Source organism: Odocoileus virginianus, chromosome 14 (genome assembly GCF_023699985.2).
Source record: "Odocoileus virginianus isolate 20LAN1187 ecotype Illinois chromosome 14, Ovbor_1.2, whole genome shotgun sequence".
Lineage (NCBI taxonomy): Eukaryota > Metazoa > Chordata > Mammalia > Artiodactyla > Cervidae > Odocoileus > Odocoileus virginianus.
Genome location: NC_069687.1, coordinates 19117319 through 19142794, shown reverse-complemented (window position 1 = coordinate 19142794; position 25476 = coordinate 19117319). Strand labels below are relative to the sequence as shown.

Below are 25476 nucleotides of genomic sequence, written 5' to 3'. Positions count from 1 at the left end.
AAATATTGTTTCATTGATTATGCAAATGGGAAATATGAAACTCATTGGAGAAAAGTAACTTCTTCAAGACTACACAAGTTGCAGTCAATTTATAGTATATGTTTTAAAAGCACATAGTTTTAACTATTGCGAAGAACAATATAGGTTGGAAATAAAATGTGACAGTGGTCACACAAGAAGTTAAAAATATAATTGTCCCTCCAGATGGTCATGATTTATACTGCATGTGCCTATAAAATGCATATTTTGCTTAGACATTTATAACAGTTGATGAAATCTTCTCTTTCTTAGGGAAAATATCACCATAAGCCCTCAGATAAAACACTAGATGTTCTTCTAATTCTCTTTCGTATTATGTTTTTTCTTAGTGAATTTGTTCCAAAAATTATTGTGACTGAAATACAGGCTTAAATATGATGCCATGACTCTTAATGCATTGTTATCAAAAATTTGCAGTCCTGCACAAAATCCTTGATAACTTGCCTATAGAAAAATTAAATTCATTTCTAATGAATAGTATTTAACAATGTTTTTAGAGACACATTGTATTAAGTATATATTTCTTCAGCTTGATATTTTTTTGACAGACACTTTTTGTTCTGAAACTCTACTGTTCTTTGGGAGTTCCTTTTTTATTCTAATTTTAGAACTGAAATATTGTTTAAATTTATCAAAACTAAAATCTGTTTTTAAAATGTCCAGATTTCATTTTTTTTCCCTCTGACTAAAGGAACATCATCACCTGAAAATGTGACAACTTTTTAAAGTCAAACAAAATAACAGTTTGGCTATTTTTTGGTGAATAAAATAATATTTTGTTTTGCGAAGCACTGAGTTGAATTTCTTCCTCAATGTAGACAATACCAGGCCCTCCCATAGCTCTCTCTCACATAAATATACACACATTCTTCCTCATCTATCCCCCGATACACTATACACATGTACCTTTCAAGTCTTGGATTTTTCCATAGCACTTATGATCACTTTGGATGTTACAGTTTGCTTATTTATCTTACTGTTGTCCATCAAATCCCAGAAGAGAGTGACCTCTGTGGGGGATTTTTGTCCATTTCCAACATCTATCATGATATCTAGCACACTGTAGGATGTGTGTGTGCATACTCAGTCGCTTCAGTAGTGTCCAACTGTGTGACCCATGGACTGGAGATTCGCAGGCTTCTCTGTCCATGCGATTCTCCAGGGAAGAATGTGGAGTGGGTTGCCACGTACTTCTCCAGGGGACTTTCCAGATCCAGGGACAGAACCAGCATCTCCTGCATCTCCTGAGTTGCAGGCACATTCTTTACTGCTGAGCCACAAGGGAAGCCCACACAGTTGGATATTCAAACAATATGTGTGGCAAAGAGGAATAAAATATGAAGGAATTTTGCCCTTAATTTCCTCCCTTAGTTTCAATTCCCTCTGATTCCCTCATACCTGGTTCTTTGCATCCCACTTCCAGCATTACATCCTCAGAGAAGCACATCGTATCTGCTCTATGTAATGTCTCCCCAGCTGTTTTTCCTGTCCCATTTCTATTTTCCTCATAAATCTTATCACTAACTGAAAAGAATTATTTACTTATTATTTGTTCTGGCTACCCCTCTTCTATAAGAAGAAAAAAAAAAAAGGACTTAATTTAACTCATGAACCAAGAGATCCTCAGTTCCTACTGTAATAAAATCTGTAATTGATTCAAATTATGCAGATTTAAATTAATTTGAATAAATCAATTAAAGAAGTAGTTACAGACATCATCTGTGGATGATTTAATATGTAACTTGAGTACTGGTAGAGTTCTAGAGTGATTTCTTATAGAATAAGAAAGTGCTAGGAACAAATAAATGAATTGATTACTGTATTGATCAAAACTACTTAATTGATTGAGGAACTTGACTTTCCCTATAAAATGATGCTTGATCTGAAAGTCAGGTAGTTCAGCCTGGTATCATAAAGGCTTCCCAGGTGGCGCTAGTGGTAAAGAACCTGCCTGCCAATGCAAGAGACATAAGAGACACGTGTTTGATCCCTGGGTCAGGAAGATCTACTGGAGGAGGGCATGACAACCCACTCCAGTATTCTTGCCTGGAGAATCGCCATGGACAGAGGAGTTCGGTGGGGTATGGCCCATAGGGTTGCAAAGAGTCTGACATGGCTAAAGCGACTTAGGACATGCATACACACACACTGGTATCATAAACCTACTTTACAAGAGCTTGTTCCTAGTGTCTTTTTAACCTTGTTCAGTCTACTATAAATCTTTTGTCTAGTTGCTTGCTTGAAAAGCATCTTCTCTTTCAGATACATTACAGCCTTCAGTTATTTGAGTTTATTGAGAATTTTCTTCCCATTAACCATTAAGATCTATAATATGATTGAAAGAATAGAGTTGTTTCTAAAGGATGCATTTTGTCCAGAGGGAGGACTCTACTACTATGGTGAAAGATATACATGTTCATCGTAAAAACTGAAGCTGTATCAGTTCAGTTGCTCAGTCATGTCCGACTCTTTGCGACCCCATGGGCTGCAGCACACCAGGCCTCCCTATCCATCACCAACTCCCCAGGTTTACTCAAACTCATGTCCCTTGAGTCGGTCATGCCATCCAACCATTTCATCATCTGTCAAGTCATCCCCTTCTCCTCTTGCCTTCAATCTTTCCCAGCATCAGGGTGTTTTCAAATTGAGTCAGTTCTTCTCATCAGGTGGCCAAAGTGTTGGAGTTTCACTTTCAACATCAGTTCTTCCAATGCACATTCAGGACTGATTTCCTTTAGGATGGACTGGTTGGATCTCCTTTCAGTCAAAGGGACTCTCAAGAGACTTCTCCAACATCACAGTTCAAAAGCACCAATTCTTAAGTTTTCTTTATAGTCTAACTCTCACATCCATGCATGACTACTGGAAAAACCATAGCTTTGACTATATAGAAGCTATATAGAAGCATAGAAAGTACAGAGTGATGAAAGTACAAACTATTGTGGGTCAGAGTAGAGTATCAGTGAGTCTTATGCTCAGGGTCTTCCAGGCTGAAATCAAGGTATAGACAAGGGCTACAACTGATCTGAGGTTTAGAGTTTTGTTTTGTTTTGTTTCCCCTAAGGTTACTAGTTTGGGCAGAATTCATTTCTTTAGGGCTTTATGACTGCTGGCCCTACTTACTTTGCAGGATGTTGGTCAAGGTCCAGTCTCAGTTACCATCAGTTACTATATGCATCCCAGGCAGGTGGGCTCCTACATCACAAATGTACTTCCTCAAGGCCAGGAACAATTAGTAGCTTCTACTAAACCTCACATGATTACATCAGACTCTTTAAACAAAAATCTCCCTTGTAATTAACTCAGTGTTAAGTGATTGACGACCTTGATTATATTTGCATTATATATTTTTCCATAAAACTTAATACCGCATTCCATGATTTCAGTTCAGAGAACCCTCACACACTCAAGGGCATACCATTATACAAGAAATTATAGAAGAGATTATATTGTCCTTGGGGGCAAGAATCTTCGGGAGAGGTTGGAATTTGGTCTACTAAAGCTGCTTCTCAGATTCCTCAAAATATAACTCTAGTTATCCATTTTTGTGCAACATTTTATGGAAAAGTGACAAGGCCTGGAAGAGCCCAGGGAATTATTCTCTTGTATTTTATGACAAAAATTGCTCTTCCCTCTTTGAAATGAGAAAATCATTTTGCACTTAATATTTTATGTAGCTTTACATGACCTGGACCTCAGCAAAGTAAGAACAGAGAAACTGGATAAAAAGATAGAAGCTAAAAGATAATATCTTGATTAATTCCTCCCTTTATATTCTAAAGACCATTTAAAGATATCTTATTTCATTTCCCCACAGTTGTTTTCTTACCATACTACTCCCTGCAATGTGAATTACCTCTTGAAAACTCTGGCCTTGCTAACCTTCCTTTATTGAAACATCCCTAGGAGAAGGAGCTACTCAACTAAATTCTCTTCAATCAATCATTTCCTTACTTCTCTAGAAAGGTTCATAAAATTGAATGTGCCCCAAGCAGTACCACAAAGTTTTCTATTTAATGTGGCAGAACTAAATTAACTTCATCATAATGGACTTCTGTTACAGAATATGATTCATTTCCTAACAATAACAAAAAAAAATCTATTTTTTTTTCTATACTTATTTCAAATAATAAGATTTTTGTTGACTGCAAAGTTAGGTGAACTTCATTCCTCAGCACCACCCCATCTTACCCTGAAGCCACAAAAAGTGGAGGACCGTCTGTCAGATGAGCTGGATGAAGTCAACTAGAGAGAGACTAGTATTGATTTTTTTTCTCTCTCTCTCTTTCTGAATTATCCAGTTTTATAAAATGGCATTACCTAAGGGCCAAGATCATGAAGAAGTAAGATTCTACTGTGGCATTTCTCCTACAATTTTCTTCAGTTATTTGATCACTGCAGGATGTAAGTTTTCAGTCATAAAAGAATATCTATATGTACAGAAAGTTTATTTTATCTCTCTTTATCTCCACAACCACTAAATATTTGCCTGCAGTGACAGGTCAGGAGTTCTTAAAAGAAAGAAATTATGTCTGATCTCCTAAAACAAAATATAGAATAATTTTTTTTTTAAATTTTGCCTTCATGTCTGGGCTTGAAATGACTTTTGAAGTGGGGAGACATGTCCATCAGTGGCAAGTCCATAAGAGTGGCATGTTTGTTAAGTAGGTAAATAAAACTGAGATCTTGTCAAGAAAGAATTTGCCTAATCCCACAATCAGAAGCCTTCCAATATCTGGTAGAAGTAGAGAGGGAAAGGAAAAATAGCTGGTACCAACTTCTTCATTTTAAGGGAGTTAATTCTGGTCCAGAGAAGGGCATAAGTGTCAGCCAAGGCAGATCAAATAGCTTTCTATACAAACGGACCAAAGGTGAAGTCAAAATTGTCTTACACCAGAAGTTACGGATAACTATGATAAATATTATATTGTTTAACATTTATGGAGCATTTGGAGTTCGTAAAAGCAAACTATATTTTATAAGTTACCTTAAACTAGCTTGTGTAGCTTATAAATTATGCATAACTCAGCTATCTTTTTGGCATCCAATTTCCATTGAATACATCAAAAGATGCAGGACTCAGTACTTCTACAAACAACTCAGTCATTAAACAAGATGGAAAACCTTATTATCTTTGTCTCTTCTGTCCTTCTGGAATGCTTTCCAGGTCTTATTACCATGAAGAGAATCAATATCTTTTAACATTAATTTAATTTTGAATGGTTTCACTTGTTAGAAACTTCTTCCTTTTTACCTTAAAATTGACATATTTAGTAAACTAAATTATTGTTAACTCCCCATTGGAAGACTTACAGAGTATATCAAACTGATGCTCAACATGAGAGCCCTTCAATATTTGAAAAGGTTTATCCTTTTTTGTCTTGATCTTCTTCATTCTAGGTAAGCAATCTCAGTAATTTTAACAGTTTTGTGTTTTTGGTTTGAATGATATTTGCTATCCTCTTCTGGCAATTGGTTGTCTTTTCTTGAGCCCGATTCCTTTAACAAAAAACAGTAGTTTAAGCTGTAGACTGATCAAACCAGTAGCACTATGGGACCATCTCTTTATTGAGATACTATGTTTCTATCTGTGTAACCAACAGCCGCAATATCAACCATGGCATATTATGCAATAACTCTACTTATGTTTATATTAGTTTTAAGACAAATGAAAAGTCTTAAAAAGAAGGAGATGGAAGGTGAAGAAAGTCAGTACTATATGTAAAACCTTATGAATAATGAATAAATGAAAATATAAAAACTAAAATAAAGCATTGAATCCAAGGCAAATAAATATATGAGTAAAAACTGGACTAATTAAACAAAGTAAAGGGAATAATTACAGGGAAAATAAAGATAGATCCCCCTGAGTGGAAATTACTGTGAAAGAGACTTTATTTCAAGTCTGAGAAGTGTTACTGTTTGCTATAATAAACTTGATTAATTTGCGATGTTTTGATTTCACAGCATTTTTTTTTCCTTTCCTTTTCCCTTCTTCACAGGAAAAGCATAAAACAGCAATCTAGTCCTTAAACGAATGAAAGGTGCCCACTTTATTTCCCTCCGGTGTACTAAGGCCAAAAAGGGATGTGTCAGCACAACAATTAGCACATCATTGGAGTCATCCTGCTGCTGCTGCAAAGTCACTTCAGTCGTGTCCGAGACTCTGTGTGACCCCGTAGACATCAGCCCACCAGGCTCCCCCGTCCCTGGGATTCTCCAGGCAAGGACACTGGAGTGGGTTGCCATTGCCTTCTCGTAATGGAGTCATACTAGAGGGAATTAACTGAGAAAGCAGAAACTTCTAAAGGTCCCAGAAAATCACTGTGTTAATTAACTATATTCATGTTAATTTCATGTTGTCTTAGTTTGTCACAGGTGATTAGAAGCCAGAGCAAGTGACCTTAAAGTTTTTGTTTTAATTAAGCACTGCAGCAGCAGCATATTTCTATAATGTAATATTTCCAGTTAATGGGAACAGAAAACTAATATTCAGAAAAAGGGTAAATGTAAGCAAAGTGAAAAATTAAGGATCATGACTCCAGGGACAAATTACATCTAAATATTCTGTCTAATATTGTTATTTAATTATACATGCTCAAAGCCTTAATGCTTGGTCAAATATCCTGATAATGCATTATAGTCCCTACCAATTACATGTGTAAAGCTAACAAATATAAAGCCCCCAAACTAGACCTTGCTGCTGGGAAAGACTGAAGGCCCAAGGAGAAGAGGACAAGAGAGGATGAGATGGTTGGATGGCATAACCAACTCAATGCTCATGAGTTTGAGCAAACTCGGGGAGGCAGTGAAGGACACGGGGAAGCCTGGCGTGCTGCAGTCTGCTGGGTCACAAAGACTCAGACAGGACTTAGAAACGGACCTTAGCAACATACATAGACCTTCTACAGCAAAAACACTTAGGCATTCAAAAGTATTTAATAGAAAAGGGTATTATCATCAAAATAATAAAAATGATACAACAACAACAACAACAAAATACATTTCGACACACCAAATTCTCAGCTGAAATAGAAAAAGAAAAGATTAATTTCCATTTTGTTGTATTTGTAATTACTGCTTTGATCCACCAGATGTCAGGATTGGATAAGACCAGAAAATACTTCATAGCTACTTGATCTTTTGTGGTAACTAGTCACAGGAAAGGAATAAGCCCTTCCTAGGACTTCCCTGGAGAAGGCAATGGCAACCTACTCCAGTACTCTTGTCTGAAAAATTCTATGGACGGAGGAGCCTGGTGGGCTGCAGTCCATGGGGTCGCACAGAGTCGGACACGACTGATGCGACTTAGCAGCAACAGCCGCAGGATTTCCCTGGTGGCTCAGCCGGTAAACCGTCTGCCCACAATGAGGGGGACCCGGGTTCAGTCCTTGGGTCAGGAAGATCTCCTGGAGAAGGAAATGGGAACCCACTCCAGTATTCTGGCCTGGAAAATCCCATGGACGGAGAAAACTGATAGGCTACAGTCCATGAGGTCGCAAAGAATCGGACACGACTGAGCGACTTCACTTTTTTTCAGCCACTTAGCAGCAGCAGCAACATATATGTGTGTGCATATGTCATTTGAATGTGTGCAACTGATTATCTTTACAAGTTATCCAGGCATTTTTACAAGTGGCAGCTTCTTTTCTTAAAATGTTTAACTTTTACTTCCCTTATCCATTGATCTTTAATTAAAATGATAATTTGCTACTAACTTGTAACTTATTCTGCAGCAAGGTCCGTCATATTCCCCACGTCCTGTATGAAAGTATCTCTCACTTTTGTTTTGTGCTCCCTACAGCCATTAGACTTTGAAACAAAGAAAGCTTACACTTTTAAAGTAGAGGCCTCCAACGTTCACCTGGACCACCGGTTTCACTCCGCGGGCCCTTTCAAGGACACGGCCACGGTGAAGATCAGCGTGCTGGATGTGGACGAGCCGCCGGTGTTCAGCAAGCCAGTCTACACCATGGAGGTTTACGAGGACACTCCCGTGGGGACCATCATTGGTGCTGTCACCGCACAAGACCTGGACGTGGGCAGCAGTGCCGTGAGGTAAGAAAAAGCAGTGCTTGCTCTTCTATGTGTCAGAAAGAGAAAGAAAAGAAGGCTCTGACCAGGCTTGTATGCATGATTTAGTTATAGAATGCAATGCTTGAAATTGCAACGACTTTTCGTGGTAAGTAGAATAAAGGAGGAGCCGTTGAGCTTCCCTGATAGCTAGCTCAGCTGGTAAAGAATCCGCCTGCAGTGCAGGAGACCTGGGTTCAATCCCTGGGTTGGGAAGATCCCCTGCAGAAGGGAACGGCTACCCACTCCAGTATTCTGGCCTAAAGAATTTCATGGACTGTATAGTCCTTGGGGTCACAAAGAGTAGGACAAGACTGAGAAACTTTCACTTCATAGGGTTTAAGCAAAAACATCTGATAGCAATCCCTTTAACGGGGTTTAGTAGTGACCTGATGTCGGACTTGTCACTCAAGCTGATAAACCTGTTTTTTATCCACAAAAGGGATTTAGCAGTCAGCCTAAAAGGATGTATCTCACAAATAACGATATGAAGACATGTTCACGGTGCCCGAAATATCACACATATATAAAACACCTTTTCCAATTATTCTAAAATCTCTGTCCCCTACCCAAAGTTGGTGTTTGAAAAAAGATTGTTCAAGCATGAGTAATTTGCAGTTCATTTTTTTCACTGGCAATTGCATCTCCTAATAGAGGCACATTTGCAGTCAGATTTAAGGTAAGATGTGTGTGGAGTTGCTCGAAGTCCAGACTTGGCAAGGAGCTCCTTATTGGCATATGCCTGCTGAGTAGTGGGTCCGACCAAGCAATCAGTGAGACAAAGCAAGAGTAAGAAAGTGTAAGAAAATACTCACTCTTCCCCCACCCATACATGCCACTTATATTGCTCAAATATGGTAGCATTCCCTTTTCCACACTTATAAATCGATCCTGTAAAATATTTGGAGATTTGTTCTGATTCAACTTTCCTTCTTCTGGATATTTAATCTGTGCCATGTGTCAATGCACCTACAAAGAGGACAGGAGGGGTGGGGAATAAAAGAAAATAAAAGAAAAAAAATGAACATATTTACAAAACAGAAACAGACTCACAGACATTGTGGTTGCCAAGGGCGGGTGTGTTGAGGGAGGGCAGGATTGGGAGTTTGGGCTTAGCAGATACAAACTAAAATGAGACAGAGAAAGACAAAAATGGGGTTTGTTCGGAATCTTCTAACTCTAAAGGGGTGAAGCTTAGTATACAAAATCCAAACCAAAGAACACATTAAATAGACTTTTAAAGTAAAATAGTACTCTGTTGCATAGGAAAAATAAATAGATGCATGCAAGATTTTAAGTCGTGGGGTAATGAGTGATTAAAACAAACAAACCAAAAAGGTCAACCTTTCAGTGGTAGCCTCAACACATTCATAGCATAGAGAAAACTATCAGGCAATGGCTTGAAAGCATAGAATCTCTGCTCTTAGTATGTGTCAAATCTATCCCTTAAAGTGGCCTGGATGCCTTCCTTCTTGAAGCATGTCTGTGATCAAGAGAGCACTCTGAAAGAGCACATTTGTCTTGAGAAAGGGAAGAAGTGCCATTATTTAGCACCCTTACCAATCAGGCTGAATCCTGGCTCATTTCCTCATTGGGTTCAACTTGTTAGACATGTTCAAATTACAGCATGATTCACTTTCATTTAAAGTCCAAAAAAGTCTGTTTGTCATCACTGTTCACAGGGGCCTTCTCAAGAATCTGCTGCGTTAGTAGTTGTTATACATTAATCTGTCATCATTCATCAGTCTTGTTCCTGAACACCCTGTGTGTGCTGCTAGTCACTGTGAAAGTAGAAAATGCCTGCTGAGTAGATTTACAGGTAATTTCAAGAATGTAAGCAGAATGGAAGAAATATTGAAGGTTGTAAAGAAAACAGTAAAAAAAAAAAAAAAGGTAAATAAATATGGATTGAAACTCTCTACACTTCAATAGATGAGACTTGTGGGACATAGTGGGACATGATATCTTAGGGGACATACTAAGTTGTTTAATTTGCTATATGTTCTATTTTTGAATACTGATCATAACATGATAGGGTCAAGTTAAGAATAAAATATTATTTAATGAAATACTTAAAAAAATCATATCATTTACAACTAAAAAGTATCACCCTGTAAAGGTAAAGGTAAGAATTACAAACTTCCAAGCATAAGGAAATAATTAGATCAAGATCCAAGTGTGTGGAATAAAAGAAGGCTACACTGTAGAGAAATTCTCCAGCTACAAGCCTATCTTCTTTATTTGTTTTTCATGTCACAGAAGCTAGTGTCTGACAAGTGCTACTTTGAAATAAGGGAGCATCCTTAGTCTTATTTCTAATGGGTGGCAGCCAGATTCACTGGAGCTGTAGACACAGATGGATCTAATTGAGCCCCGTGAGGGGTTGTCAAAAGACAGAGGTGGTTTTGAATCAACATAAAAGTTGTCTTACTTTCATGTCCGTGGAGGAAACAGTAGACTTGAATCAAGTCAGTTGAGGAATGTGGAGTATGAATCACTTCTAAGCCTGAAAACATGTTTGCTCACATAGGAATGATAGTAAAAATGTGTTATAAAAAATAAACATTAAGACGACAAATTACTTGGCATGTATAGGTATGTTCTGTTTGTTTTCCTTTGCTTTACTGCATTTACTGCTTTGCATTACCCTTTTCATAGGGTTATTGTACCTGGTATTAATTTAAGGCTAGGATATTCCACATGGCTGAGTATTTTATTAATATTGTTATTTCATCATCACTTAGCATAGCAAAGAGCCAGAAAGCAATGGCATTAACTGGGACTACACAACCTTAGAAGAAATGTTCAGTTAGGTGTAATGTCCCCAGAAATAATCATGTCCTGTCCCCTCTTGCCATGAGCTTAATTTCTAGCTATTGTTTCCTTTACATTTCTAACCTTTGTCTTCTTTTTGTTGTTCAGTCCTTAAATCCTGTCTAACTCTTTGCCATCCCATGGACTGCAGCACACCAGGATTCCCTGTCCTTCATTATCTCCCAGAGTTTGCTCAAACTCATCCATTGAGTCAGTGATGCTACCTAACCATTTCATCCTTTGCACCCCCCCTTCTCTGTTTGACTTCAATCTTTCCCAGTATCAGGGACTTTTCCAGTGAGTCAGCTGTTTGCATCAGGTGGCCAAAGTATTGGAGATTCAGCATCAGCATCTGTCCTTCCAATGAATATTCAGAGTTGATTTCTTTTAGGGTTGACTAGTTTGATCTCCTTGCAGCCCAAGGAACTCTTGACTCTTCTCCAACACCACAGTTCAAAAACATCAATTCTTTGGCGCTCAGCCTTCTTTATGGTCCAACTTTCACATCCATATATGACTATTGGAAAAACCATAACTTTGACAATATGGGCCTATGTCCACAAAGCATTGTCTCTGCTTTTCAATACACCATCTAGATTTGTCTTAGCTTTCCTTTCGAGAAGCAAGTTTTTTTTTTTTTTTTTTAATTTTATGGCTGCAGACAGCATTCACAGTAATTTTGGAGCCCAGGAAAATAAAATCTATCACTGCTTCCCCTTTTCCCCCTTCTATTTGTCATGAGGGGATGGAACTGAATGCAATGATCTTAGTCATACTCAGTGGCAATTAACTAACAGCAAATAGTGATGTTGTAATAACTTATTCTTTGGCCAGAGTTCTTTAGGCATCAGCGTGATTATTTTATAGCAAGAGAAACTGAGGCACAGGAAGACTCAATTATGACTTCAGTAAAATGGGAATGACCTCCTTGATGGCTCAGATGGTAAAGAATCTTCCTGCAATGCAGGAGACCCAGGTTTGATCACTGAGTTGAGAAGATCTCCTGGAGAAGGGTAACCCACTCCAGTATTCTTGCCTGGAGAATTCCATGGACAGAGGAGCCTGGTGGGCTACAGTCAATGAGGTCACAAAGAGTAGGACATGACTGAGTGATTAATTTGAACATAAGTAGCTAGACTCTAATCATTCTGCTAATAAGGGTTAATTGAGGTATTTATCTAGGTTTTTGCATTGCTTTGTAATTCCAGAATTTTTGGAAATGCAAACAAAATTTAATAATGTTCAGTAACTTGTTAAAATAGATTGCCAAAACATGTCAGTAAAAAATGTACTATATTTGATTCTTTAACATGTGACCATTCTTTAACCATGGACCTTGTTATATGCCTGCAAGCATTCTAAACACTTTACATAGGTTCGTCTTGTTTAAAACTTAAAATGACTTTACTTAAACCTGAAAAGAGTTGTACTCAAGTATGTGAAAATTGACATTGGTCTGGCTAGAAATATAAAATAAAAAAATACAGTTCTTTTGCTAACTTTTGTACATATGGAAAAAATTGCTATTACTTGAGATTCAGTACCTTTTGTTTTTCTAGATCACTACAAAATCCTTATAAAATTTAGATATAGCTAAGAATTTATTGACAGAATTCAGTGGATTTATAATACAGATGTATAGCTCTAATTTTTATAAGGATTGGATCTTGATATCCAATGATGAATTTGCTTTTATTTTGAAACAAATTTTGCATTTTTATAATGAAATGATGGCTGAATGTCCAGATAATAGTTATGATGGTGAATGTCTTGAAGCTATCTTTCTGTGCTTCATGTAACTCCTCAGAATGAAGCAATGCCCAAGTCTATGGTTTTAGTTTCGCTTTCGTTTTTTTCTTTGTTTTTGGTCACACCATACGGCATGTGGGATCTTATTTCCCTGATCAGGGATTGAACCCATGCCCCCTGCATTGGAATTGCTGATTCTTAACCACTGGATGGCCAGGGAAGTCCCTAAGTCTATGTTCTTTGTTACTTACCTAAATGTTTGGGGTTTGCATTTTGTCTGCTAGAGTTTCAGTTTCTTTGCTTTCTCTCAAAGGGTTGAGTGCTCTATGTTAGTGTAAATTTCACAGCTCTTTTCCTCCTCTATAATTTACATACTTTTAGAGAATAGCTTTTTTTTTTCTAATCAGTTATTTAGAATTTTTATATTTTTGATTTTTTAAAGGTTGTTACTTCAAATATATACTAAGCTGATACAAGTCTTTCACCATGAAAATTATTATAATAGAATCCAGTTCACAAGCTGTCCAAGATTATTTTTGAGTTAAGAGAATGTGAGTAATTTTCAGAGAAAAGGAGCTAAAGAGTTGACAAATCACAAGGAAGAAATGGAAGATTAGTTGTCATAAAGAAAAAAGAAAGCAAACAGAAAATAAAAGCTTTCTTTCAAAGATGATGCCCATGTTTGTGTATTAAACAGTAAATGACTCTAGTTACAATGACACCTTTCTTCAGAGACATTGGCCATGGTGTTCAGTGAGAGTAAATATGTCCAACTTGATTTGAGAACAACTGGCATTTGATTCAGGTCAAGGGAATAGTTGTGATATGGCTACATAAAAAGACTTCAGAATAAGTATGTCTGGATACTCAAAGATATAAAACAAATATTTCCAAGCTTGAAATGTGATCAGGTCATTATTAAAAGGAACAGTCAGATATCTTTATAAGATAACTCAATGCCCTCATGCAAATATAAGATATTATGGATGGAACAATAAATCCAGCCCTACTCTAAAGAAACTTTCTGCATAATCATTAAGACAAAATACAATTATTTTATCCTTCTTGTTTGTGAAAGACTTAACAAAAATTCAAATATGTAAATAAGATAAAAGAAGTAAGAATATAGAATTTTGTAATACTGCTGCTCAGTCCTTCAGGCATGTCCAACTCTTTGCAACCCTTTGGACTATAGCCAGCCAGGCTCCTCTGTCCACGGCATTCTCTAGGCAAGAATACTGGAGTGGGTTGTCATTTCCTCCTCCAAGGAATCTCCCTGACCCAGCGATCAAACCCATATCTCCTGTGTCTCCTGCATTGCGGTGGATTCTTTACCTGTTGAGCCATCGAGGAAGCCCCCCGATTTTTTTTTAAGGAAGCAACAAATACTTCCTAGAGGGTTTTGGCAAGGCTTCATGGGAAGACCATGAGCAAAGGTATGATCACCTAATTTACTCGCTTAGCCAGGTATTGCTGTTCATATTTTTAATACTGAAAAAACTGCCACTACATTCTTGCTATCTAAGTTCTTAAGTGTAGAACCCATATTTAATCTATATTTGCCTAAACTTAATTTTCTTTCCACTAGAGGAAGCTGCTTTGAGGTCCCTGCAGAATAAATCAAAGACCAGGTTTAAAGGCTTCGGGGCAGAGGAGAGTTGACATCTAGCTATGTAAGGCCATACACAGGCAGAAAACCACGTGTGACTATTAAAAAATGACTAAAAAATAAATCCCCATAAGGAGGAGACGTTAAGCCACATTGAAGAAAATAAAAAAGCATAACGGCTATGATTTCAATACTATGTAGATTATGGAATATTCCTTTACCATTAGAGACCTATTTTACACTTATTACATGCCTCTAGATGGAAATTAAAGGTAGAAGAACTGTGCCTTTATTAATTTCATAATTTGATAATGCATGTATCGTTTCATCAGACATTTAAAATAAACAAGGGAATCTATCTTAACTGATATATGACTTAATTCTGCTGAGAGGAAACTAAGAATGAAGAGGAGGATTAGAAAAAAAAAAAAAAAACTAGCAGGAAATTAGAACTACTATTTAACAAAGTTTGAAAGTTTGAGAGAAACATATAGGGATTCCCAAGAAAACAATGTAATTGTGAAGTTGATGAAGCAATTACATTCTAAGTGTCGTATGTGACCTAAGTTCTCTGTAAAATGTTTATGGAAATAAATTGAACTGAATTTATTTTCATTTAGTTATCTGCAACCAGACATAATTTTTTAAAGGCAAGCAAACATAACAGAATAGTGGAGGGAAAATATTTTGATCTATTTTTAGTAATTTAACAAAATAATATTTCCTACCTGGACTTGAGTCATTACTTCTGCATTTTATTGCTTAAAGAATGAAATGTAATAATTTTAATATAACTCTGTGTCATCAAGTACTTTTGTATAAAATGCATTTGAGAATTGGGACAGGGTCAAAGTTAGCTTTTCCATTAACTGTGAGAAAGTTATTAGGCAAATTAAAAGAAACAATTTTAAGGGAAATGCTCACCTAATGAAGAGAGCAAAACTTCGAGACATTTCTGAAAACTCATTTACAGAAAAGTAATAAAATTGTTCTCTATCAAGTGGTTTGTGAAGATTAAGTTAATGCATTAATTTTTGATTTCCATTCAATTATTAAACCAAATTTCTTAGCAACAGTCACTATGCATACTAGGAACTATAGATTTGGATCATTTAGATCATAAATACCTTTTTTCATTTGAATATCATCTTCTCACTTAATAATATAAGATGACTCAAACACAGTCAGTATCTAAAGGTTTTACTTACTTAAACTGGTGAGCTGGACCAAGTTAGACATTTCATATTATAGTGTTGTGATTAGTTGCAATTAAGATATCAATCTACCCTTAGATTGGATGTGGGCTGTAGCAAAATAAACTACTGATGGCTCACACTGGGATAGTGTTTTGCAGAAACTAATTGAAGGAATTTTAGAACTGGGTCATGTCTTAGCAGTAGCATGTCTTCTCTGAAAACATCCAGGAAATGTAGGAGTGTTTTCATTGTCAGTTCACCGATGATCAGTTCTTACCAATATTCCCTAATTGTTACACTGGGCAAAATATCACAATAGAAAATGGTCATTGTCTCAAGTTTGTCATTCAGTCAGGCATAGAGATTAGCCAGTCACACTAAGATAGGACCTTAGGAAAATGTCAGGACCTAGTATTAAGAGTTTGACCAGTTCCAGGAGGATGCTGAAGATATTTCACTAAGTAGAAAATATTAAGAAGGCAGTAAGCTTTCTGAAGCTTCCGTGATGGCTCAGTTGGTAAAGTATCTGCCTGCAATGCAGGAGACAGGTTCGATCCCTGGGGTGACAAGATCCCCTGGAGAAGGGAATGGCAACCATTCCATTATGCTTACCTGGGAAATCCCATGGACAGAAGAGCCTGGAGGGCTACAGTCCATGGTGTTCCAAGAGCCAGACATTACCTAGCAACTAAACCACCACGAAGCTTTCTGAGAGGATACATACAAACAAAAGGGGTACCAACTTCACAAGATGATGGAGATAAAAACTAGATGCCAGAAAATAGTGAATGAGGACCAAGCAAAAACACTATTGTAAGAAATAAAGCCTGACACTGTTCCAGTGGTTTGTACTTCTAGGATTTGTGGGGGTTTTGTAGTTCAGGAACATAGGAACATCAGATGTTCAAGCTGGTTTTAGAAAAGGCAGAGGAACCAGAGATCAAATTGCCAACATCCGCTGGATCATTGAAACATCAAGAGAGTTCCAGAAAAACATCTATTTCTACTTTGCTGACTATGCCAAAGCCTTTGACTGTGTGGATCACAATAAACTGTGGAAAATTCTGAAAGAGATGGGAGTACCAGACCACCTGACCCACCTCTTGAGAAATCTGTATGCAGGTCAGGAAGCAACAGTTAGAACAGGACATGGAACAACAGACTGGTTCTAAATAGAAAAAGGAGTACGTCAAGGCCGTATATTGTCACCCTGCTTATTTAACTTATATGTAGAGTACCTCATAAGAAACGCTGTGCTAGAAGAAGCACAAGCTGGAATCAAGATTGCCAGGAGAAATAGCAATAACCTCAGATATGCAGATGACACCACCCTTATGGCAGAAAGTGAGGAGGAACTAAAAAGCCTCTTGATGAAAGTGAAAGAGGAGCGTGAAAAAGTTGGCTTAAAACTCAACATTCAGAAAACTAAGATCATGGCATGTGGTCCCATCACTTCATGGCAAATAGATGGGGAAACAGTGGAAACAGTGGCTTACTATTATTTTGGGCTCCAAAATCACTATAGATGGTGATCAGCAGCCATGAAATTAAAAGACGCTTACTCCTTGGAAGGAAAGTTATGACCAACCTAGATAGCATATTAAAAAGCAGAGACATTACTTTGCCAACAAAGTTCTGTCTAGTTAAGGCTGTGGTTTTTCCAGTGGTCATGTATGGATGTGAGAGTTGGACTGTGAGGAAAGCTGAGCACTGAAAAATTGATGCTTTTGAACTATGGTGTTGGAGAAGACTCTTGAGAGTCCCTTGGACAGCAAGGAGATCCAACCAGTCCATCCTAAAGGAGATCAGTCCTGAGTATCCATTGGAAGGACTGATGCTGAAGCTGAAACTCCAATACTTTGGCCACCTCATGCGACGAGTTGACTCATTGGAAAAGACCCTGATGCTGGGAGGGATTGGGGGCAGGAGCAGAAGGGGATGACAGAGGATGAGATGGCTGGATGGCATCACCGACTCGATGGCCATGAGTTTGAGTAAACTCTGGGGGTTTGTGATGGACAGCGAGGCCTGGCGTGCTGCGATTCATGGGGTCGCAAAGAGTCAGACACGACTGAGCGACTGAACTCAACTGTAGTTCAGGAAGTTTTTTTTTTTTTTTTCTTTTTGTTGCACTGGGTCTTTGCTGTAGCACGCAGGATCTTACTCTAATTTCCTGATGAGAGATCCAATCTGAATCCCCTGCATCGGGGGGGAGGGGGTGAAATCTTAACCACTGGATTTCTAGGGAAGACCCTCAGATGTTTTAAAGTTGAAAGATATATATATATACATATATATATATGTTACAATTTGGTGCTACAACAAAGCATACAAGTATGTGTTAGAAAGAAGGACTTTTGTTTTAAATGAAAAATACCAAAAAATAATGGATAATGTGGAAAGAGAGTAGGAGGAAAGGATACATACACACACATGTACATGTGTGAAAACATTCCACATGTATGATTCTATAACTAGATACATATATCTTATCTCATTTCATCTGTACCACACTTTCCCTTACATGGCTAGATCGGTATTATTTTCCAAATTTTACAAGAGACAAGGAGAATAGATAATAGGGAGAAAGATTCCTAACCTAATTGCACAAGGTAAGTGAAAGAACTGGTATATCACCCGAGTTATCTCTCCAAAAAGTTCATGGTCTTTATTCTATATATATTTCTTTGCCTCTAAGTGGTGGCTAATTTATGGAATGCAAACTTGATCTCAGTGTTATACTGAAATAACTAAATAAATGAAATTTGCCTGTTCACTTTCCAATATATTGAATTTTGGTTTGATATGTACACATTATGTATATATGTGTATGAATCAGCAGAGATAGGCACCTATTTTATGGATGCAATATTTAAGTTCTTGAATTTTTAAACTCATTACTGGAAAAAGTTAAAAGTACAGTTAAAAATGACTTGTGGGTATGCCCTGGTGGCACAGTGGTAAAGAATCTACCTGCCAATGCAGGAGACATGGGTTTGATTCCTGGTCTGGAAGGATCCTACACGCAACAATACAACTAAGTCCGTGGGCTACAACTGTTGAACCCGTGCTCCAGAGCCCAGGAACGCTGAGCTCATGCTCTGCAACAAGGGAAGCCAGCAAACGAAGAGGCCCGTGCACCACATCGAGAGAGTAGGTCCCACTCTCCCCTGCTAGAGGAAAGCCCACGCTGTAACAGAGATCCAGCACACCCAAAACAAACAAATAAATAACATATTTGTAAAAATTATATTTAAAAAATGCCTTGTGAGTGTATAGTGATTCATTGTACACATATTCTGTCTGAATCAGCTTTATAAATTGTAAGATACTGTAAGTGTTAACTAGAAGTAAGGTGATCAGTTTTTCCATTTCTTTCCTGGGACCAAGGTGTTTTTGGGGTCTCAGGACACTCAGCACTAGTCCTGAGAAAGTCCTCACTCAGCAAACCTGAAATAGTGTATTGTCCTAAGTAAGACATTCTTAGAGTCCTAGATATGTTTCCGTGAAGTAGAAATATTTAACTATTCTATATAGCAAATGATGAAACATTTATTCAAGAAGATCGACTAAAACTCCTTGAGAACAGCAAGAGGCTGTGGCGCTTGACCCAGGACCTGTTCTCTCACTTCCACTCTCGTCTGTCATTTCAGCCGGATGGAGAATTCTCTCTGGACTCTGGACAGAATTGTTGAGAAAAGATGACTCCTCTGTCCTCAGCTCTCAATCATGGGGTATATCATCCTTCTCGGAGGGGCAGGATGCCAGTGTTTCCAATCTCCACTTCTGAGTTCTCAGAAGCAAACTTCCTAGTTGAGCGGTTGGCCGGTTGCTTCCTCCACTCAACCTCACTCACAGGGAGAAGTCCTCTCCTAGGCAGGCTGAAAATTTGGAGTCTAGTCACCCTCACTTCTTCATTCCTGGAAGAGTCTAAATGAGAACAAAATGAGAAGACCATCGTGCCTCCATCCAGGACCTGTAGAAGTTAGAGAATTTCTCAGGGTAAAAGAGTCTGTAGGACTAGACAACTTTAGCTCTTCCCAAAATATTTGCTTCCCTTTATTTTCCAGCTTTAATAGACATAAGGTTATGAAAGCACTAATTATAAAAATTTTTTACTAAATTTTTTGCCATATCAACATATTGTTTGTTGTTGTTGTTTACTTGCTAAGTTGTTTCTGACTCTCCTGTGACCCTATGGATGGTAACCTGCCAGGTTCCTCTGTCCATGAGATTTCCCAGGCAAGAATACTGAAGTGGGTTGCCATTTCCTTCTCCAGGGGGTCTTCCTGACCCAGGGGTCAAACTTGTATCTCTTCAATGACAGGTGGGTTCTTTACCACTGAGCCACCACCAGGGAAAAAATATGCTAATATATATGTATATGTATATGTATATATGGGCTTTCCTTGTGGCTCAGCTGATAAAGAATCCACCCACAATATGGGAGACCTGGGTTCAATCCCTCGGTCAGGAATAGCCCCTGGAGAAGGAAATGGCAACCATTCCAGTATTCTTGCCTGGAAAATCCCATGGATGGAGGAGCCTGGCAGGCTATAGTCCATGGGTCGCAAAGAATCAGATAGGACTGAGCAACTTCATTTTCACTTTTCATATATATAAGAGCACATGGCTACATAGGAGTAAGATTTCTATATTTTATTAGAATTAAGTTAACATAAATTTCAATCTATGTTAAGCAGTATATAGTAAAACCTGGAACAGATAAAAGTAAAATAACTAAAAATATAGAGTATAACATTATTATTTAATAAAAGAATTAGTATTCCATCAGAATAATATGCACTCAATGCAAAAGGAAGTAGCAGAGGAAAAATCCAGAAACACCACACCTTCACAATCTTCAATCTATAGAAGTGAAATTCCCAGGTAATTGGAGCTTACCCCAAGTAATGAATTAAATGAAAAAAGAAAATGAATGAATAAGTTTAAAACATCTTAAAACTTACCACCTACTGCACAACTTGAATATATGGAAATGATTGACTTGTTCAGTTTAAATTGGGAAATTGTATAGTATATGAAGTGCTAGTCACTCTGTCATGTCCGACTCTTTTTAACCCCATGGACTGCAGCCCACCAGGCTCTTCTGTTCATGGAATTCTCCAGGCAAGAATGCTGGAATGGGATGTCATTCCCTTCTCCAATAATATGTGGATAAAGCTATTATTTAAAATAGGGCTTAGGAAAAAAGGAAGCATATGCTTGAAAAGTGAGACTTTATTGTAGTGCTCAGAACAAGATATGTTTGTTAAGATCAGAACAGAAACAGGAAACAATAATTAAAAAATATTTCATCCATGAAAAGTGTATGGGAATTCCGTCCATTGTGTATGGAAATTAGTAACTCAGCACTGCAAGTTATATTCAGGCTTTCCAGTCACACTTAGATTTAATGCTCTACCATATCTGTACCAAATATGAATATTTTTACATCAATATTTGATTACTCTTGGTGCTTATGGTTTTCTGAGGAAACCCGTTATGACCTTGTGCAGCTCTGACATTGAAGTCTTCATTCTACTTATCCAAACTAATAATTTCTATAGATTCCATTTTCCTGTCCTATCTCCATCACACTTAAAGATGACAAGTAAATCTAACATCCACTTCACATGAGTATACTGGTCAAAGTAAAGGACACCGGCATGTTTCGTGTCTTCCTTCGTTCTGCCTGCATGTGAATGTGTTCTAAATCTTTTCAGTAGTGTCTGACTCTTTGCGACCCCAAGGACTGTAGCCCACCAAGATCCTCTGTCCATGGGATTCTCCAGTCAAGAATACTGGAGTGGGTTGCCATGCCCTCCTCCAGGGGATTGTTCCAACTAAGGGATCGAACCCATGTCTCTTAAGTCTCCTGTATTGCAGGCAGGTCCTTTACCACTAGCACCACCTGGGAAGCTAAGAAGAGCACCACAATGGAATAAATACCTACTTAACACATAATTAATCTACATATATAACACATCATTTGTAATAGTAACTTCTAAACAAACTCGATGTAAGGAGCATTTTGAAACTAAAGGTTATACCTTAGAAATCAAGCCTGATTTCTACTACAAAGAAAGTAAAACTCAAGGGTATTTTGTTTTCATTGCAGGAGAAGTGGGTTTGGTTTTGCAGTCTATGGTTTTGCTGCTGCTGTTGATGTTCCTAAAATATCTTTCCTCTTCACCTTACTTTGCCTGCCTCTCTCTTCTCATAAATAATTCCTTTATAGCCTTCTAATGCCAGTCAAACATCGTGTGTTGGGAGGTTTGCCTGAACCAATAGGTGTTGAACCAGGGATCTTTGTACTCCTGTATTGTCTTTTCTGTCCTTCTATCAAACATAATAATCCTCTTTATATACATTCCTCCAACTAGATTCATTATTAGTGAGCATTATACTTTATAATTTCCTTTGTGCTTCAACCCTACTACAATGTCTGCAGCATAGTGGGCACTCAGCAAATATTTAGTGAATTCTACCATTAAACCCCAACCACTGTTAGTCTATACCAGCAATTCTTCAGAAATGCTATAGTCACCAAGGGAGTTCAGTAACAATCTACCTCCAATTAGGCATGTTACCAAGTTGAATAAAGGTGCTGAAAATGGGTACTGTGAGAAGATGCTTTTTCGTTCCAAAAAGGGCATCTTGCAATAGAGAGAATGAAGCTCATTATATGCTGTACTCTCTGGTTTTTAAGTTCATTTATAATTTTTGAGATATTTCTATGAGACAGGATGCTACACTGAACTCATAAAGCATCAATGCATTTCAAAAATCAACAATGGAAATATCAAAGGCAGATAAAAAGCTTGTTTCTTACTCTGATCCTATCAGTTACTAATGAATACTGACAAGTTATAAATCAAACAATAAATCTATAGAGACAAACTAGTTTTGATCTAGTTCTAAAATGTTATGCACACTGTCCCAATTTTAAATAACCTGTTTGTCAAGATTAAAACTTGCTATTTTGAAACACAAGCTTTAATTAACATTTCATGATGACCGGGGATTTAGACGGGCTGACTACAATGATGTCATCTGTCTTCAACCACTGTTTGTAAGGACCTCATCTTGATTCTCTAATCACAAAAATGGTGATAAATATATTGTGCATTTAGCCTTTTGATTAGCAGAGCCTTTTCACTTAAAATGGTCCGTTTAAAATTGGTAAGTCTACACAATGATAATTATGTGGGAAACATTTATGACCTGGTTCAAATATCAGCTCTAAAACTTTCTAACTTTGTGAACTTCAGGAATTTCCTCACCTGTGGAATAAGGTGATTAATAATATCATTATTTAGGGTTGTTGTGAGAATTTATTAACATATGTAAATATTTAGAACAATACCTGGCACATGGAAAGATTTCAAAATGTCTGTTAATATGATGATAGAAAATATACCTTTAAAATGACTTTATAAATATCACTGTATATGTTCACTGCTACATAAAGACTTATACAAATGCATATTTTTTAAAATTCATATTCTTGGATTTCTTATTCCAACTGTTTAACATAAAGAAAGCGGATCACTTACTATCAAGGAGTTTGGCTAATAAAGAACATAAAGAGAGAGTATAGCCAAGGTCACTTTTTTTAAGGAACTTGTTCTGATACTTAAGAGTAATAAAACAATCATAGTCATTTTTTGTGTGTTTGAGGAAAATATTTCTGTGCAATTATAGCACCTGTCAGTTTAAGAATTTACCTAGTTTCCTTAACATGATTTTTTTTCTGTCCATGGAAACAAAGATGCTACCTCTTTTCTGACCTAAGTTCTTTCTTGCTGTTTCCAGATGCCTACCCCACCCCCAGCTCTTCCCACAGCCACCATTAAGGAATCTTTTACTGCTTGAAAAAGTTTTAATATTCAGCAGGTTAAGGAAATCCATGGTCAGCTTTAGAATTTTAGTCTCTGCTGAGCTTTCAAGGTGTCAAGACCCTAAAATAATATGAACAGCAGGAGTACTAAATCTTTCATTATTCCCAGTTTCCCCTTGAGCATACTGACTTTGCAATAAAGAAGCTGTCACTTACACTCTTCTTTATTGCAAGGTGGGTAATAGCTACAGGGAGAAAAATAAGGAACTGTGTCAGGTTAGCCTGACTGGCATAATGATGAATGTGTAATCATTGCACATTTGCATCTCCTCTTTTTGTACACAGGTACCTCGTAGATTGGAAGAGTGATGGGGACAGCTACTTTACAATAGATGCGACTGAAGGAACCATCGCCACTAATGAATTACTAGACAGAGAAAGCACTGCGCAGTATAATTTCTCCATAATTGCGAGTAAAGTTAGTAAGTATGGCATGGACGGAATCAATGTTATACTGCAGTTCTTTGAATTTCACACCCTTAAACGAGTCCCCGCTGAGCTGTTTTTCAGTTTTGGACTGACAGCTGAGTGGTCTCCTGGGGAAACTCAGAAACCTGCTCCTTTCCCTCGTTGTCCAAGTCCAGAAAAATTGTGACAGCTGCCACTGCACCTTTTTTGCAGGACGGCAGGAATACCTCGCGGTGCTTTTCATGGTGTGAGCTCACTTCTTTCCACCCTGTAACCTTAAAAATCCACCATAGTTCCAATGTCTTTCCACATTGCACCCCTGTATATATTATGCAGAGTTTCATAGGCCAGGCAGGAGGGAATCATCATCACATAAAATCATCTGTTCTGAAACAGTTTTTGAAGTTAAAGAGAGCATAATTTTGTGTATTTATTTATTTATTTTTACTGTGTCATGTAGCTTGTGGGATCTCCATTCTAGGGGTTGAAACTGTGCCCCCTGGATGCACAGAGTCTTAACCACTGGCCCACCGAGGGAAGTCCTAGAGAGAGCATTTCTAAAGTCACCCTTCTTCTTTCTCTCTTCTTTTGTTAGTATATGAATACCATTGTGGAATATACAGGAGCTTTTTTTTTTCCATTTATTTTTATTAGTTAGAGGCTAATTACTTTACAATATTGTAGTGGTTTTTGCCATACATTGACATGAATCAGCCATGGAGTTACATGTATTCCCCATCCCGATCTCCCCTCCCACCTTCCTCTCCACCTGATCCCTCTGGGTCTTCCCAGTGCACCAGCCCTGAACACTTGTCAGGGTGGGATGTTTATTCAGGAGTTTTAAGTGCAATTCTCCAAGGAATCGTTTGGAATCTATAGGCTTGTTAGGCATTACTCCTTGTGTTGGCTTCTGCATGGTTCAGAATCCTCTAGACTGTGATGGTAGGTCATGTGGATTTGGCTGGACAGTGGAGGATATTATCAAGGTGACAAGCTTCCTAAGGTAACATATCAGGATAGGAGTGGAGACACTGGCTATCAACATAGTTGTCTATAATGGAAATGCATCATAGAAGTTCTTCTGTATAAGGTCTATTGAAAGATTTGAGGAAATTCCTTCTAAGTATCTTGTATATTGCTTTCCTCCTATTTCCTTTTGTGCATCTGATACAATGTTCTGGCAGCTAATGTCAATTTCAATGCAGGGAAGCGCTAACTGAACATCTCTATTGAGAGGTTTTTGATTAGTCTCGATTCAGTGCGTGTACATAGGAAAGAGTTAGTCACACTTGTTGTGTCCGACTCTTTGAAACTCCATGTACTGTAGCCTGCCAAGCTCCTTTGTCCACGGGATTTCCCAGGCAAGAATGCTGGAGTGGGCTGCCATTTTCTTCTCCAGGAGATCAAACCTGTGTCTCCTCTATTGGCAGCCTGGTTCTTTATGACTGAGTCACTGGGGAAGCCCATTTTATATATTCTAGTGTGTATATGTTAATACCAAACTCCTAACTTATCCCTTCTCTGATTTTCCCCTTTGCTAACTGTAAGTCTGTTTTCTAAGTCTGTGGGTCACTTTTATTTTTTTTTAGATTCCACATAAAAGTGATATCATATATTTATCTTTGGCTTTACTTCATTTAGCTTAATAATCTCTAGAACCATCCATGTTGCTGCAAATGTTATTA

The 25476-nt window shown here is 37.7% G+C and overlaps 1 protein-coding gene across 5 annotated transcripts in view; it reads left to right on the top strand.

Annotated features, from left to right (window-relative positions):
- Positions 1-25476, top strand: part of CDH12 (cadherin 12) — a 1106066-nt gene that overhangs the window by 1052274 nt on the left and 28316 nt on the right. For all 5 annotated transcript variants that reach the window (XM_070476518.1, XM_070476515.1, XM_070476516.1 and 2 more), the window contains 2 exons: positions 7844-8097; positions 23669-23805. In XM_070476518.1, the coding sequence (XP_070332619.1) occupies positions 7844-8097; positions 23669-23805 (391 nt within the window). The remainder of the gene's footprint in view (positions 1-7843; positions 8098-23668; positions 23806-25476) is intronic.